This window comes from Thalassophryne amazonica, chromosome 22 (genome assembly GCF_902500255.1).
Source record: "Thalassophryne amazonica chromosome 22, fThaAma1.1, whole genome shotgun sequence".
Classification (NCBI taxonomy): Eukaryota; Metazoa; Chordata; class Actinopteri; order Batrachoidiformes; family Batrachoididae; genus Thalassophryne; species Thalassophryne amazonica.
The window spans coordinates 4,181,766-4,198,859 of NC_047124.1; the positions used below are offsets into that span (position 1 = coordinate 4,181,766).

The window sequence follows — 17,094 nt, forward strand, 5'->3', positions numbered from 1 at the left end:
CAATAGATTAGTTCAATTTTCACATGTTGCAAGAAATAAAATTACCACATTATCATTTCAAATATTCAAATTAGGTGTTTAAAATTGCTCTTATATTAGCATTTCTGATGAACTGGGATGTTATTAGAACTGAAGACCATGCTTCTATTTTGACTTACTTTTTGATTGGGCAGCATATATCCATTCCTCTGTCTGTTACCGCTCTACAGTTTGAAAAAATAATCAGTCTACACTTTAACACTGCTGATATTTAAGATACTTTAAAGGATCTTTTGAAGCTCATGGTCATACTGCTGTTTTTGTTGTCTGCCTTTGATTTGGTCTAAGGTCACGAGGAACAATGCTGCTTCATCTGTTAAAAAAATAAAAAGTTACCGTTTGCAGTTGATTCTTTGGCATCTTTAGCTTAGCTGCCAAAGGTAACGGCCATACTGTTGTATTGTACTGTATGTGTTGAGTATTCTGCAGTGTGTTTTATAGGTCTGTTTAATGCACACTGTGTGATACAGATGCTATCAAAGAGTTTGTGTCTATTTTTAACAGGTTATAAGGCTGAACTGCTGACGACCAGGTAAGAAGGCATAGTTTTCTCTTCACAGTGATGATGATGATGATAATAATAAGTGTTAACTTCTCGTCCCTCCTCTTTAATCTGAACTCTGTGAAACTGAGACACTTTCTCTCGTTTCTGCTTATTACAGTCGTGGGCGGAAGAACTCCCACAGCAAACACCAGGTAGAGTCTCCTCGCGTCCTTCTTCAAAGGCCGTGTTGTGCATAGGGTTGGATTTCAGGGACTGGACCCTCATTTATAACCGCGGTGTGAAAACTGATTGAAAGAAGCAGACACCACTTCCACCAGAATTAAGCTGTGATTCACAAAAACAAATGTAACAGGAGAATTGGCATGTTCGTTGTGAAACTTTGATTCAGTCTCTGCAACAAAATGAGACTTTATGGTGCTTTTAAAATGTTTGTAATGTGCAGTTTATTTATTTTTGTATTTACCTTTTGCCATAGGCTACATATGGCTGGGGTTTTACATTAAAACTACACATTATCCGATATGCCAGTAGGCTCACCTTTACACTTCACCACTAGAGGCAGTAGCAGAAGATGTGGTGTAGAAAATGGCCAAAAGAAGAAAATGGCAGTTTGCAGTCAGTTCTGCGTATATACACGTACTACTACGAATAATTTTACAAGGGATTGCACCAAATATAAAATATTCTTAACCATGTCATTTTTCAGAAAAGCCCATCATGGAGACAGACTTTGGAAATTAGACTTGACAATAAATGTTCTAACATGTGACATGGCTGTTTATGTACATATTTCACTCCCAATATCAAAATAAATAAACTACAGACATACTACGAGGTCTGTTAGAAAAGTATCCGACCTTTTTATTTTTTCAAAAACCTGATGGATTTGAATCACGTGTGCTTGCATGAGCCAACCTTGAACCTTCGTGTGCATGTGTGAATTTTTTCACGCCTGTCAGCTGTGTCATTTGCTTGTAAGCAGCCTTTGTGTGAGGATGGGTGGAGTCTCTCGTCATTTTTTCTTTGAAAGGAAAATGGCGGAACAACTGGAGCAGCGCAACTGCATCAGATTTTGCCAGAAACTGGGCGACAGCCAGGTGGAAACCATTCAGATTATTCAGACGGCTTTCGGTGACTATCCTTTGGGCATCACACAGATTAAGGAGCGGTACAACTGGTTTAAAGACGTCTGCACAATGGTGGAGAGCGCGCCGCGCTCCGGGCGGTCATCAACATGCTGAAATGACCGGATCATTCCAAAGTGAACTCTGTGGTGATGTGGGACCGTCATGTGACTATCCGAGAAATTGTGGAAGAGGTGGACATCAGCACTTTTTCGGCACATTCCACTGCTCTTCTACCATTCGGAAGATTCAGACGGCTTTCGGTGACTTTTCAGTCGTGTAACTATCTGAGAAATTGTGGACGAGCTGGGCATGTCACAACATGTCCTGTGAGGCTTTAACACGGAGGCGCTTTTGCTGCGCCATCAGCTTTGTGCCGATGAATTTCGCTGCAGCTCTTTTCATGGCAAAATCTTCTGTCACAGTGGAATGTGCCGAAAAAGTGCTGATGTCCACCTCTTCCACAATTTCTCAAATAGTCACACGACGGTCCCGCATCAGCACAGAGTTCGCTTTGGAATGATGCGGTCATTTCAGCATGTTGATGACCGCCCGGAGCGTGGCACGCTCTCCACCGTTGTGCGGCCGTCTTTAAACCGGTTGTACTGCTCCTTAATCTGTGTGATGCCCAGAGGATTGTCACCGAAAGCCATCTGAATAATCCGAATGGTTTCCACCTGGCTGTCGCCCAGTTTCTGGCAAAATTTGATGCAGTCGCGCTGCTCCAGTCGTTCCGCCATTTTCTTGCAAAGAAAAAACGATGAGAGACTCCACCCATCCTCACACAAAGGCTGCTTACAAGCAAATGATGCAACCGATAGGCGTGGAAAAAAATCACGCATGCGCATGAAGGTTCAAGGTTGGCTCATGCAAGAACACGTGATTCAAATCCATCTGGCTTTTGAAAAAATAAAAAGGTCGGATACTTTTCTAACAGACCTCGTATTTCTAAAATGTTGCCGCTGAGCACGTTCGTCATGGAGTTGGCTAACTCAAGACGGAATCAGATAGCTGCCTCAAGTGAAAAGTCAAACTGGCATTTTTGCATAAAAAGTACAAATAATACAAAATGATATTTATTTTGCCCTTTTTCTGCCAAGAAGACATCACAAAAATCCTTCTTATTTTGGACAAATGATTTATGGAAGCTTTATGATTTATGGGATCTAGGATCTAGATCCTAGCTAGCTAGTGTCATCTGAGTCAAGCAAAAACAAGTGGAAAACGGCAACATTTAGTAGTTGTATGACAAAAAATAAAGTACTTATTTTTTGTGTATATATACCCCCGGCAAAATGTAATGACTGACTTAATAGAGAAGCTTGAATCTTCAACTGGACTGGGTTGCTTGACGCGAGGACGTTTTGCTTCAAATCGCAGAAGCTTCCTCAGGTAAAATTCTTGCTCTGGTAGTCTGACTTCTGTCTTGACTCTTGTAGAGAAGAATAAACAGAAGCCACAAAAGCTGGAGTTTTAAACCTAACCAGACCCCTCCTACCGAGAGGCCGACTGCTATAGGCTAGTGACTAAACAATAGCTCTAATTAGCAACAACGAGGTCTGTCCATAAAGTATCGTACCTTTTTATTTTTTTTTAACTATATGGATTTGATTCATATGTTTTCACGTCAGACATGCTTGAACCCTTGTGCGCATGCGTGACTTTTTCCACGCCTGTCGGTGACGTCATTCGCATGTGAGCACCCCTTGTGGAAGGAGTGGTCCCGCCCCGTCGTCGGATTTTCATTGTCTGGAAATGGCGGAATGATTTGGGGGGTTTTTTCCATCAGAATTTTTTCAGAAGTTGTTAGAGACTGGCACCTGGAAACCATTCAAAAAATTTATCTGGCTTTCGGTGAAAATTTTATGGGCTTCACAGAGAATAAGGAGTGTTACTACAGCTTTAAGGACGGCCCACAATGGCGCTCGGCGCACCGCGCTCCAAGCCGCAACGACAGGCACAAACCACCGGATCATTTCTAAATGGATGGCTGTGTGGAGCTGGGACCGTCGTGTGCACTTTCTCTGGTTATCACAAGAGCTGGAGATCAACCATTTTCTGGCAGATTTTACTTTTAATAAGAGATTTTGTCATGGAAAGCCGCGCGGAGGCTTTGTGCGTCACAACCGATTCGCTGTTCAAACGAGACAAAGAACGCCTCCGTTTCGGCGTGCCAGAGGACAAGTTCGGACATGCCCAGCTCTCCACAATTTCTCTTATAACTCACTCGACTGGTAAGCATTGAAAGCTGAGATAGGCATGTCCGAACTTGTCCTCTGGCACGCCGAAACGGAGGTCCCAGGGCGGGACCACTCCTTCCACAAGGCGTGCTCACAGGCAAATGATGTCACCGACAGGCATGGAAAAACTCACGCATGCGCACGAGGGTTCAAGCTTGTCTGACGTGAAAACATATGAATCAAATCCATATAGTTTAAAAAAAAAAATAAAAAGGTACGATACTTTATGGACAGACCTTGTATTGTGCTCTAGTTAGCACCCTCCTAATGACAGGGCAGCTGTCCCTCCTAATAATGGGACGGACACCTTTCTTGATGGCTCCCTTGACAACTCTCCTGATGACGTGAATGACTCATTACCATGAACAAAAGACTGAAACTGCTTTGACCTGAGTACCACATTGTAAACAGTGTGTCTCAGACCCCCTTCCCGGTTAAGGCTGGGTTTCAACTGTTTCACATAGAATGCCTCCTTGACCCCTCTCTCAAACCATTTCTTCTCTCTAGCTAAGATTTTAACTTCCTTTTTCTCAAACGTGTGGTTAGTCTCTTTAAGGTGGAGATTAACTGCAGATTGAGGTCCACTGGCGCCTTCTCTGCGGTGCTGGTATAGCCTTTTGTGTAAAGGTTGCTTAGTCTCACCTATGTAGTGTTCGTTACAGTTTTCCTGACATCTGATAGAATACACTACATTGCTCTGTTTGTAACTAGGGATCCTGTCCTTAGGGTGAACTAATTTCTGTCTCAAGGTGTTAACTGGTTTAACGTAAACTGGGATTTTGTGCTGTCTGAAGATCCTCTGTAGTTTTTCCCCTACTCTTGCTAAATAAGGGAGAGACTCTCCTCTTCTTCTTGTCTCCGTCTCCTGTCTATCTGGTCTCTTTGTTCTCTGGGACTTCTGCACTTTGTCCAGAGACCATCGTGCGTACCCACATACTGTGAGGGCTTTCCGGACAAGTTGTTGTTCTTTAGCCCTTTCCTCTGCAGTTGTGGGCACCTGTAGGACTCTGTGTTGAAGAGTCCTGATCACCCCGAGCTTGTGTTCAAGGGGGTGGTTTGAGCCAAAGAGCAGATATTGGTCAGTGTGAGTGGGTTTCCTGTAAACCCCTGTCTGGAGCTGCCTGTTCTCTCCAATTGTAACATCACAGTCCAAGAAGGCTAAATGGTTGTTTCTGGCATCCTCATGTGTGAACTTGATATTGGAGTCCACCGAGTTGATGTGTTCTGTAAAGTCCATTCTGTGTGAAACAGTTGAAACTCAGCTTAACCGGGGAGGGGGTCTGAGACACGCTTTGTCCCCTGTTTACAATGGGGTGTACTCAGGTCAAAGCAGTCTTTTCTTCATGGTAATGAGTCATTCACATCATCAGGAGAGTTGTCAAGGGAGCCATCAGGAAAGGCGTCCGTCCCATCATTAGGAGGGACAGCTGCCCTGTCATTAGGAGGGTGCTAACGAGAGCACAATAGTTGCTAATTAGAGCTATTGTTTAGTCACTAGCCTATAGCAGTCGGCCTCTCGGTAGGAGGGGTCTGGTTAGGTTTAAAACTCCAGCTTTTGTGGCTTCTGTTTATTCTTCTCAACAAGAGTCAAGACAGAAGTCAGACGACCAGAGCAAGAATTTTAGCTGAAGAAGCTTCTGCAATTTGAAGCTCAACATCCTTGCGTCAAGTAACCCAGTCCAGTCGAAGATTCAAGCTTCTCTACTATGAAAACCACCTGGACAACTGAGAGCCTACACAGAAGTAATGACTGACTTATGAAAAATAATGAATTGAAGCCTGAACCTGAGTTAGCTAACTCTAAATAACTAAAATCATCTAGCTAAAATAAAGTAAAAAGAAGCATTAAACAGCAATTTTGTGTGTTTTGTGACAAAGACTGACTATTTTGCTCTGACTTTATGCCAAATGATTCATGGATGCCTGAGTTGGAGCTAGCTCTACAGTGAGCTAGCTCCATAGTTAGTTAGCTCTACAGTTAGCTAGCACTAATGTAGTCACAACAAGATTCAGAACTGTTATTTAATAACATCTCTAAGCAGTCAGCAGAGTTTCTTGATGAAATGGTCAAAATAAGTACCCAACCATAATTGTATACTTGATTCCTCCAGGACTCGACTAAAGCCATACCCTTACTTGTGGAGAGCTGCATTCGCTACATCAACCTACATGGTGAGTTCAAGTTGTCGACCTTCAGTTGGTGTTTGTTGATCAGTTTTTTGTTGAGCTCGGCTTGTACTGAACAGAAATGTATGGTGCTTTATCGTGAGATCGATTGTCTTTATGTTCAGATTGAAGGATGATACACCCGAATGTTCTCGAAGGGTAGTTTAGCCCAACTCCAGGAGCCGTTTGGCTAAATGTTTGTCATATTTTGGTGTCGTGAGTCAGCCTTGATGCCGGTTGATCGTAGACATCAGAAGGTAAACATGACCGTCTCTCTGCGTCCTACAGGTCTTCAGCACCAAGGCATATTCCGTGTGTCGGGATCACAGGTGGAGGTCAATGACATCAAGAACTGCTTTGAAAGAGGTGAGAGGTCCGCTGGGGTCGTGGCCTGGTCTGGGTAGGGTTGAGACTGATTTAGCGTGTTGTTGATTCAGGTAATGACCCACTAATTGATGAGGAGAGCAACCACGACATCAACTCTGTGGCTGGAGTGTTGAAGCTGTATTTCAGGGGTTTGGAGTACCCGCTGTTCCCCAAGGACAGGTTTAATGACCTCATATCATGTGTCCGTGAGTACCTCATCCTTCACCCTGGAAGCTCAATATATCAATATATGAAGATGTACAAGAAAAAAAATGATTTTGAACATTTTGATTTGCAACATCTTCATTGGGAGAATATTCAAATTCGTCAATTACATGTATAGACGTTGACCAGCTTGTTAATTCAGACAATCACCCGTGATTTACTGCGGTTGATATACAATACATGCAAACAACTAATACAGCAGAGATCTCAAGTTTCATTCACTTGTTAAAAATAATAATACAAATCTGACCCCTTTCACCAAATTTTGCAAAAAAACAAAACTGGGGAATTAGTAAAAGTGTTTTGGGGACGTGTCACAGAGTGATGACTGACTCTTAATGATTGTCTGTGTGCAGGAATTGAAAACCTGTACGAGAGAGCACAGTGTGTCCGTAAGATCCTGCTGGGGGTCCCGAGGGCAACGCTGGTGGTGATGCGTTACCTCTTCGCCTTCCTCAACCAGTGAGTGGCTGCTGATGCAAATCAGATGACAGATAAGTTCAAATTTTGTGAGAAATGTCAATTCTCAGTTCAATATACAGTGTTCGGTCTTGCTGGCGGGTGAACGGTGTGTAGCGCAAAGTCTTTTGGGGCATGTCTGCCATCGTATCGCTAGTCACACAGCGATAAATCTATATTGGTGCATTATGGATATATAACATAAACCCACCAGAGTGATGCCTCGTCTCGTTCCAGGCCCACTTTCCCATCTAATGTTTGTAATACAGTGTGAATGCTTAATTAGTTAATTTTATTACCTGATATTGTTCTCATTAGCTAATCTTTTATTTTTCATGTGGCAAAATATGGAATTTTTTATAATGAATAAATTGTAGGAAAGATGGCTGTTCTTAATACATAAAAAATAAATAAATGAATCAGTATACATTTGATAAAATTTAGATTTTAAAATTAAATTGAATAATGAAAATATAGAAAAAATTATTTTGATTGAGATGTCTTCAAATGCCTATATATATATATATATATATATATATATATATATATATATATATATATATATATATATAGCAGTGCAGTAATTTAATCCCATTGCAAAATGAAGCATTCCCCTGAAGTGTATTTTCATGAAATATAGAAAAAATGTTGAACCTGAGCAGCAATGATGAAGACGAGATCTGCGTTTGTTTGATGGGTAACTCCAGCTAAGATTTTGTGTTTTTTCTTCCACTGTTTGAATAAAGAGCCTCAGATATGTAGGGCCCTATTTTGAAGCTTTGTAGCACACAGGCTAAAGTGCGTAGCGCACCTGCATTTGGGGCGTTTGCCCAACACCACTTTTCTGTTTGCAGGGTGTGTATTCTGAGTGTAAAGTGAAGTGTAGGGTGCAGCCCAGCTGTCTTTAGTTACCTAAACTCATCGGTGTGTTCTTGGGGTGTGTAACTTAATCAATCAATTTTCAATCAATTTTATTTATATAGCGCCAAGTCACAACAAACAGTTGCCCCAAGGCGCTTTATATTGTAAGGCAAGGCCATACAATAATTACTTAAAAACCTCAACGGTCAAAACGACCCCCTGTGAGCAAGCACTTGGCGACAGTGGGAAGGAAAAACTCCCTTTTAACAGGAAGAAACCTCAGGGAGGGGCAGTCTTCTGCTGGGACTGGTTGGGGCTGAGGGAGAGAACCAGGAAAAGACATGCTGTGGAGGGGAGCAGAGATCAATCACTAATGATTAAGATGGGACCTGATTATTCAAAACCTTATAAGTAAGAAGAAGAATTTTAAATTCTATTCTAGAATTAACAGGAAGCCAATGAAGAGAGGCCGATATGGGTGAGATATGCTCTCTCCTTCTAGTCCCCGTTAATTCAAAATGCTGCAGCTAGAGTACTAACTTTTAGGACAACCTGATAATAATGAATTACAATAGTCCAGCCTAGAGGAAATAAATGCATGAATTAGTTTTTCAGCATCACTCTGAGACAAGACCTTTCTAATTTTAGAGATATTGCGCAAATGCAAAAAAGCAGTCCTACATATTTGTTTAAAATGTGCTTTGAATGACATATCCTGATCAAAAATGACTCCAACATTTCTCACAGTATTACTAGAGGTCAGGGTAATGCCATCCAGAGTAAGGATCTGGTTAGACACCATGTTTCTAAGATTTGTGGGGCCAAGTACAATAACTTCAGTTTTATCTGAGTTTAAAAGCAGGAAATTAGAGGTCATCCATGTCTTTATGTCTGTAAGACAATCCTGCAGTTTAGCTAATTGGTGTGTGTCCTCTGGCTTCATGGATAGATAAAGCTGGGTATCATCTGCGTAACAATAAAAATTTAAGCAATGCCGTCTAATAATACTGCCTAAGGGAAGCATGTATAAAGTGAATAAAATTGGTCCTAGCACAGAACCTTGTGGAACTCCATAATTAACCTTAGTCTGTGAAGAAGATTCCCCATTTACATGAACAAATTGTAATCTGATTCAAACCACCGCAGCGCAGTGCCTTTAATAGCTATGGCATACTCTAATCTCTGTAGTAAAATTTTATGGTCAGCAGTATCAAAAGCAGCACTGAGGTCTAACAGAACAAGCACAGAGATGAGTCCACTGTCTGAGGCCATAAGATCATTTATAACCTTCACTAATGCTGTTTCTGTACTATGATGAATTCTAAAACCTGACTGAAACTCTTCAAATAGACCATTCCTCTGCAGATGATCAGTTAGCTGTTTTACAACTACCCTTTCAAGAATTTTTGAGAGAAAAGGAAGGTTGGAGATTGGCCTATAATTAGCTAAGATAGCTGGGTCAAGTGATGGCTTTTTAAGTAATGGTTTAATTACTGCCACCTTAAAAGCCTGTGGTACATAGCCAACTAATAAAGATAGATTGATCATATTTAAGATCGAAGCATTAAATAATGGTAGGGCTTCCTTGAGCAGCCTGGTAGGAATGGGGTCTAATAGACATGTTGATGGTTTGGATGAAGTATCTAATGAAAATAACTCAGACAGAACAATCTGAGAGAAAGAGTCTAACAAAATACCGGCATCACTGAAAGCAGCCAAAGATAATGATACGTCTTTGGGATGGTTATGAGTAATTTTTTTCTCTAATAGTTAAAATTTTATTAGCAAAGAAAGTCATGAAGTCATTACTAGTTAAAGTTAAAGGAATACTCGGCTCAATAGAGCTCTGACTCTTTGTCAGCCTGGCTACAGTGCTGAAAAGAAACCTGGGGTTGTTCTTATTTTCTTCAATTAGTGATGAGTAGTAAGATGTCCTAGCTTTACGGAGGGCTTTTTTATAGAGCAACAGACTCTTTTTCCAGGCTAAGTGAAGATCTTCTAAATTAGTGAGACGCCATTTCCTCTCCAACGTACGGGTTATCTGCTTTAAGCTGCGAGTTTGTGAGTTATACCACGGAGTCAGGCACTTCTGATTTAAAGCTCTCTTTTTCAGAGGAGCTACAGCATCCAAAGTTGTCTTCAATGAGGATATAAAACTATTGACGAGATACTCTATCTCACTTACAGAGTTTAGGTAGCTACTCTGCACTGTGTTGGTATATGGCATATGAGAACATAAAGAAGGAATCATATCCTTAAACCTAGTTACAGCGCTTTCTGAAAGACTTCTAGTGTAATGAAACTTATTCCCCACTGCTGGGTAGTCCATCAGAGTAAATGTAAATGTTATTAAGATAGATCAGACAGAAGGGAGTTTTCAGGGAATACTGTTAAGTCTTCAATTTCCATACCATAAGTTAGAACAAGATCTAAGATATGATTAAAGTGGTGGGTGGACTCATTTACATTTTGAGCAAAGCCAATTGAGTCTAATAATAGATTAAATGCAGTGTTGAGGCTGTCATTCTCAGCATCTGTGTGGGTGTTAAAATCGCCCACTATAATTATCTTATCTGAGCTAAGCACTAAGTCAGACAAAAGTTCTGAAACTTCACAGAGAAACTCACAGTAAGGACCAGGTGGACGATAGATAATAACAAATAAAACTGGTTTTTGGGACTTCCAATTTGGATAGACAAGACTAAGAGTCAAGCTTTCAAATGAATTAAAGCTCTGTCTGGGTTTTTGATTAATTAATAAGCTGGAATGGAAGATTGCTGCTAATCCTCCGCCTCGGCCCGTGCTACGAGCATTCTGACAGTTAGTGTGACTCGGGGGTGTTGACTCATTTAAACTAACATATTCATCCTGCTGTAACCAGGTTTCTGTAAGGCAGAATAAATCAATATGTTGATCAATTATTATATCATTTACTAACAGGGACTTAGAAGAGAGAGACCTAATGTTTAATAGACCACATTTAACTGTTTTAGTCTGTGGTGCAGTTGAAGGTGCTATATTATTTTTTCTTTTTGAATTTTTATGCTTAAATAGATTTTTGCTGGTTATTGGTAGTCTGGGAGCGGGCACCGTCTCTACAGGGATGGGGTAATGAGGGGATGGCAGGGGGAGAGAAGCTGCAGAGAGGTGTGTAAGACTACAACTCTGCTTCCTGGTCCCAACCCTGGATAGTCACGGTTTGGAGGATTTAAGAAAATTGGCCAGATTTCTAGAAATGAGAGCTGCTCCATCCAAAGTGGGATGGATGCCGTCTCTCCTAACAAGACCAGGTTTTCCCCAGAAGCTTAGCCAATTATCTATGAAGCCCACCTCATTTTTTGGACACCACTCAGACAGACAGCAATTCAAGGAGAACATGCGGCTAAACATGTCACTCCCGGTCCGATTGGGGAGGGGCCCAGAGAAAACTACAGAGTCCGACATTGTTTTTGCAAAGTTACACACCGATTCAATGTTAATTTTAGTGACCTCCGATTGGCGTAACCGGGTGTCATTACTGCTGACGTGAATTACAATCTTACCAAATTTACGCTTAGCCTTAGCCAGCAGTTTCAAATTTCCCTCAACGTCACCTGCTCTGGCCCCCGGAAGACAATTGACTATGGTTGCTGGTGTCGCTAACTTCACATTTCTCAAAACAGAGTCGCCAATAACCAGAGTTTGATCCTCGGCGGGTGTGTCGCCGAGTGGGGAAAAACGGTTAGAAATGTGAACGGGTTGGCGGTGTACACGGGGCTTCCGTTTAGGACTACGCTTCCTCCTCACAGTCACAGGAAGTGATACAATACCGCAGTGAGAGCCAACCACCAGTAGAGGCAAGCAAGAGCTGTCAAAAGCTCTCTTAGAGTAAACTTAGAGTAAACCAGTTAGATTGTCACCTGTCATCCTCTTTATGAGCTGGAGTGTGCTCAAACCTGGTGCACAACTGTTCAGGCAGCAAACATACTGTATATGAAAGGTTTTTTGGCGAGTTGACAGTGTGTAACTGGAGAGCAGCCACCAAGGCTCCCTGCAGTGAAGCAGTGAGAGAAAGTTTGCCATTTTTCTGTTTTTATTTCCGTTTTGTCGTGTGTACTATAGATACAGCATGTATCTGCATCGTGACCCCACCTATGTGAGGCGTATCTGGACATCGCACTGCGTAAACACCAGATTCACACTGCGCTTGTGCAGTTTTGTGTTTGTTAGTCTGTGGTGCAATCTTGTTCTGCTCATTTTAAAAATGACACAGCCATGGATTTGCAAATGAGTACACATGCTGGGTGAGAAAATGATGCGAGCGCTGTTCTGGGCCTTTCTTTGTGCCAGGTGGAAGATAGGGCCCACTAAGATCTGCTGAGATGTTTTGTCTCATTGGCTCTGGTGTCTTTTTCTTCTCTGCAGCCTTTCTCAATACAGCGACGAGAACATGATGGATGCTGGGAACTTGGCCATTGTGTTCGGCCCAACTCTGCTGCCGACGCCAGACACACTGGACCAGGTGGCCTGTCAGGCGCACGTGAATGAGGTCATCAAAACAGTCATCCTTCACCATGACAATATCTTCCCAGACACCAAGGAGGTGCCAGGACCTGTTTATGAGAAGTGTATGACAGGAGACCAGTACTGGTGAGAACTGGGGGGTGCTCATAATCCATCCATTCAGGTGTTATATTCACCCATTCATAAATGTGTGTGTCACATTCACTCACAGCGAATCTGTTATTTTTGTGGTTTAAAGGATCAAACCAGCTGTTATCATGTTTCGTCTCAATAGTGTATGTTGCCAGATAAACAACTGGAAAGCTTAAAAATGTTTTTTTTTTTTTCTGCTTTCCACACAGTCATGAATTCATTCAGAAACTCTCCTAAAATCAATCTGATTGATTGATTCATTCTTGACAGGGAATCCAGCTCATCTAACAATGTGCATATAAAACTATTTATTTTTAACCAAAGTTGCGCAGTTTTTAGCATTTAAGTGCGTAGCGATCTAGGTCCTGGTGATACATTTACATGTGGTGATAAACAGAATACAAATCATGACTGTGGATAATTTCCACTTAATGCTTTTAAAAAATTGTAATAAATTATAATTAATTTTATTTCCTTTTGAAATCATTCAAAAGGAAATAAAATTAATGATTACTTCAGCTGATATTTTGTTGCACTTTGTATTTCTGTTTGAAAGCACTGTACAAATAAATTATTACCCAATGTGGAAATTTTTAATTAATATTTGATAACTGTTTTTCTTCTGCATTTATCGTCCAAACATTTGAATTTGAATCTCTGTTCTTCACCACTGCACTTGAATGCATCATCAGTAAAACGGCTTCTTTGTACTTTTAACAATAAAGTGGGAAAATTTTGTAACTTTAAGGCTGAAAAACCCTCCTGTGCCTGATGTTTGTTATGATGAATTAACTATGAGCTCAAGAACACTTCACATGTAAACAGTCTGTTTTTGTGGATTTGAGTGACCTGAAACCAAAAGCAGCCTGATGCTGGATTAAAAAAAACAGTCATCACTCTTTAAGTGGTGTGTTTTGGAAAATGGCTGCTCATGATGCTAAATTGTGCACATCAGGCTTGATATTGTCATTTAAACTTAATGTCTGTGAGCAGCGAATTAGCTCGTAGCAGCTATGAGGGACGTCTGTACTGAATCTGTGAGGGGGACACACTCCTTTTTGGTGATCTTCATTCACAAAATGCACAAAGATCACGTTTTGTGGTAGGAGGCTAGAGCCGGCCCGCACTTTGAGACCCCTCTGTGCAGTATGTTTGGTGTATGTTGCGTGTCGTTGTCGTATCTTGACTCGCCGCCTCATCTTCATCCATGCACGTGTACTCCTCCCTTTGTTCCTGTGCTGTACGGACGGTCGGTCTGTAGTTCCTTGGATCCTGAGCCTCTCCTCCCTCCCACAGCGAGAGTCCGTTCAGCGAGCCGGGAGCGTTGGAGGAGGCTGAGCCCGATGGCAGCACTGAGACCCAGACCAGCGACGAGGGTACGTGTGACTTCTGACCTTCACACAATTGCTCAGCGGGGCCTCTCATGCTCCTATCCTTCTGCATCCATTGGTGGAGAGGGGTTGCCGTGGCAACAGCAGCTATGGAGACGTCGCTCCTTCTCTCCCTCTGTGTCCACACCCCTCCTCTTGCCCCTTCTTTCTGCGTGTTTCAGCAAATTAATAGAAACATTTTGTTACACACTCTCCTGCTTTTTTCTCATTGGTGGAGAGGAGTGGCCGTTGATAGACAGGTCAGCTCCATGTTTTCACGCCTGCATTCCTCCTTCCTCTCGTTTCTCTTGCTGTCTCCGGCAGAAGCAGAGACCGTGGAGGCAGTGGCGAGGTTCGACTACGTGGGTCGCTCGGGTCGGGAGCTCTCCTTCAAGAAGGGGGCGTCGCTGCAGCTCTTCCAGCGCGCGTCACATGACTGGTGGGAGGGGCGTCACAACGGCGCCCATGGCTTGGTGCCTCATCAGTACATCATGGTGAAGGACAGGTGAGTACACACTGTGGTGGACCCGGTTCCTGTTTCCCCCGCAAATACCACACTGAATCTTAAGGCCCCCTGACTTTGATGACTTTGACTTTGCATGACTTTGATGCATGCACTTGCACGCCCTGTGTCGTGCAGGAGAGCAAACTTGTCTTTAATGGGTGTAGACTGAACGTGAGAGGGGTGTCAGCGCATGGAATTGTGCAGAGAATTTTGAAATGTTCAAAAAAATCTTTCATGCATAAATGTCATGCAATGTTGCGGTCAAACAAAGAAGTGAAGAGTGTGAGTGGTTGTGGCAGTGCATCGCATCAGAGCGCAGCTCGTCTGCATGATTATAACAAGATGTTAAATCTGTCATAAACATACTTTTACAGCTGCACACAAGAAGGAAAGAACATGCAACTGTTTTACCAAGCCATGACAATGTCGTCTTCTTTGTCTTTCGGCTGTTCCCGTTAGGGGTCGCCACAGCAGATCAATCGTTTCCATCTCACCCTGTCTTCTGTATCTTCTTCTGTCACACCAACCACCTACATGTCCTCTCTCAGCACATCCATGAACCTCCTCTTTGGTCTCCCTCTTCTCCTCCTGCCTGGTGGCTCCATCCTCAGCATCCTTCTCCCTATATACCCTGGGTCCCTCCTCTGCACATGTCCAAACCATCTCAATCTCGCCTCTCTGACTTTGTCTCCTAACCGTCCCACCTGAGCTGTCCCTCTGATATGTTCATTCCTAATCTTGTCCATTCTTGTCACTTCCAAAGAACATCTTCAGCTCTGCCACCTCCAGCTCTGCCTCCTGTCTTTTTGTTAGTGCCACTGTCTCTAAACCATACAACATAGCTGGTCTCACTACTGTTTTGTAAACTTTCCCCTTCACTCTTGCTGATATTCTTCGGTCACAAATCACTCCTGCCACCTTTCTCCACCCACTCCACCCTGCCTGCACGCTCTTCTTCACCTCTCTACCACACTCTCCATTACTTTGAACAGTTGACCCCAAATATTTAAACTCATCTACTTTCACCACTTCTACTCCTTGTAACTGCACTATTCCACTGGGCTCCCTCTCATTCACACACATGTACTCAATCTTGCTTCTACTGGCTTTCATGCCCCTTCTCTCCAAAGCATATCTCCACTTCTCCAGACTAGACTCAACTTGCTCTCGGACGTGCTTGCGTACCGGTGGAAACAATTCTGTTGACTGGTGGTTGGCTCTCACTGCGGTATTGTATCACTTCCTGTTCTGGAGCACAGCGGTGTTTTGCTGTATCTGTTAGCTGTTTAATCTGCGCAGTTAGATTGATCTAGTTAACTAGATAACGATTTGTTTCACAGTGTAATCTTCACATGCCTTAACTAAAGCACTCCCTCTGCTGAATCACCTCTAAATTATTTACACATTATTCACTTTGCGTGTTTTTAGGAATCCGCTAGCTTAGCGCAGCTACTAGCTCTTAGCCGGTTTAGCATGGCGGCTTCTCCTGTCTCTCCCACATTTTTCTGCTCTGGCTGTGAAATGTTTAGTTATTCCTCGGCCTCCTTTAGCAGTAATGGTACTTGTAATAAGTGTAGCTTATTCGTAGCTTTGGAGGCCAGGCTGGGCGAATTGGAGACTCGGCTCCGCAATTTGGAAAATCCTACAGCTAGCCAGGCCCCTGTAGTCGGTGCGGACCAAGGTAGCTTAGCCACTGTTAGTTCCCTCCCGGCAGATCCTGAGCAGCCGGGAAAGCAGGCCGACTGGGTGACTGTGAGGAGGAAGCGTAGTCCTAAACAGAAGCCCTGTGTACACCGCCAACCCGTTCACATCTCTAACCATTTTTCCCCACTCGGCGATAAACCCGCCGAGGATCAAACTCTGGTTATTGGCGACTCTGTTTTGAGAAAGTTAGCGACACCAGCAACCATAGTCAATTGTCTTCCGGGGGCCAGAGCAGGCGACGTTGAGGGAAATTTGAAACTGCTGGCTAAGGCTAAGCGTAAATTTGGTAAGATTGTAATTCACGTCGGCAGTAATGACACCCAGTTACGCCAATCGGAGGTCACTAAAATTAACATTGAATCGGTGTGAAACTTTGCAAAAACAATTTCGGACTCTGTAGTTTTCTCTGGGCCCCTCCCCAATCGGACCGGGAGTGACATGTTTAGCCGCATGTTCTCCTTGAATTGCTGGCTGTCTGAGTGGTGTCCAAAAAATGAGGTGGGCTTCATAGATAATTGGCAAAGCTTCTGGGGAAAACCTGGTCTTGTTAGGAGAGACGGCATCCATCCCACTTTGGATGGAGCAGCTCTCATTTCTAGAAATCTGGCCAATTTTCTTAAATCCTCCAAACCGTGACTATCCAGGGTTGGGACCAGGAAGCAGAGTTGTAGTCTTACACACCTCTCTGCAGCTTCTCTCCTCCTGCCATGCCCTCATTACCCCATCCCCGTAGAGACGGTGCCTGCTCCCAGACCACCAATAACCAGCAAAAATCTATTTAAGCATAAAAATTCAAAAAGAAAAAATAATATAGCACCTTCAACTGCACCACAGACTAAAACAGTTAAATGTGGTCTATTAAACATTAGATCTCTCTCTTCTAAGTCCCTGTTAG

The 17,094-nt window shown here is 42.9% G+C and overlaps 2 protein-coding genes across 2 annotated transcripts in view; both read left to right on the top strand.

Moving 5' to 3' along the window:
* Positions 1-17,094, top strand: part of mdm2 (MDM2 proto-oncogene) — a 387,699-nt gene that overhangs the window by 256,539 nt on the left and 114,066 nt on the right. The gene's annotated exons all lie outside the window — the stretch shown is intronic.
* The window catches only part of LOC117503937 (SLIT-ROBO Rho GTPase-activating protein 1-like), a 47,969-nt gene that overhangs the window by 22,907 nt on the left and 7,968 nt on the right, over positions 1-17,094 (top strand). Inside the window, exons 12-20 of the mRNA XM_034163242.1 lie at positions 544-571; positions 702-735; positions 6,020-6,080; positions 6,363-6,440; positions 6,512-6,646; positions 7,022-7,127; positions 12,390-12,614; positions 13,917-13,996; positions 14,315-14,495. Of these exons, the coding sequence (XP_034019133.1) occupies positions 544-571; positions 702-735; positions 6,020-6,080; positions 6,363-6,440; positions 6,512-6,646; positions 7,022-7,127; positions 12,390-12,614; positions 13,917-13,996; positions 14,315-14,495 (928 nt within the window). The remainder of the gene's footprint in view (positions 1-543; positions 572-701; positions 736-6,019; positions 6,081-6,362; positions 6,441-6,511; positions 6,647-7,021; positions 7,128-12,389; positions 12,615-13,916; positions 13,997-14,314; positions 14,496-17,094) is intronic.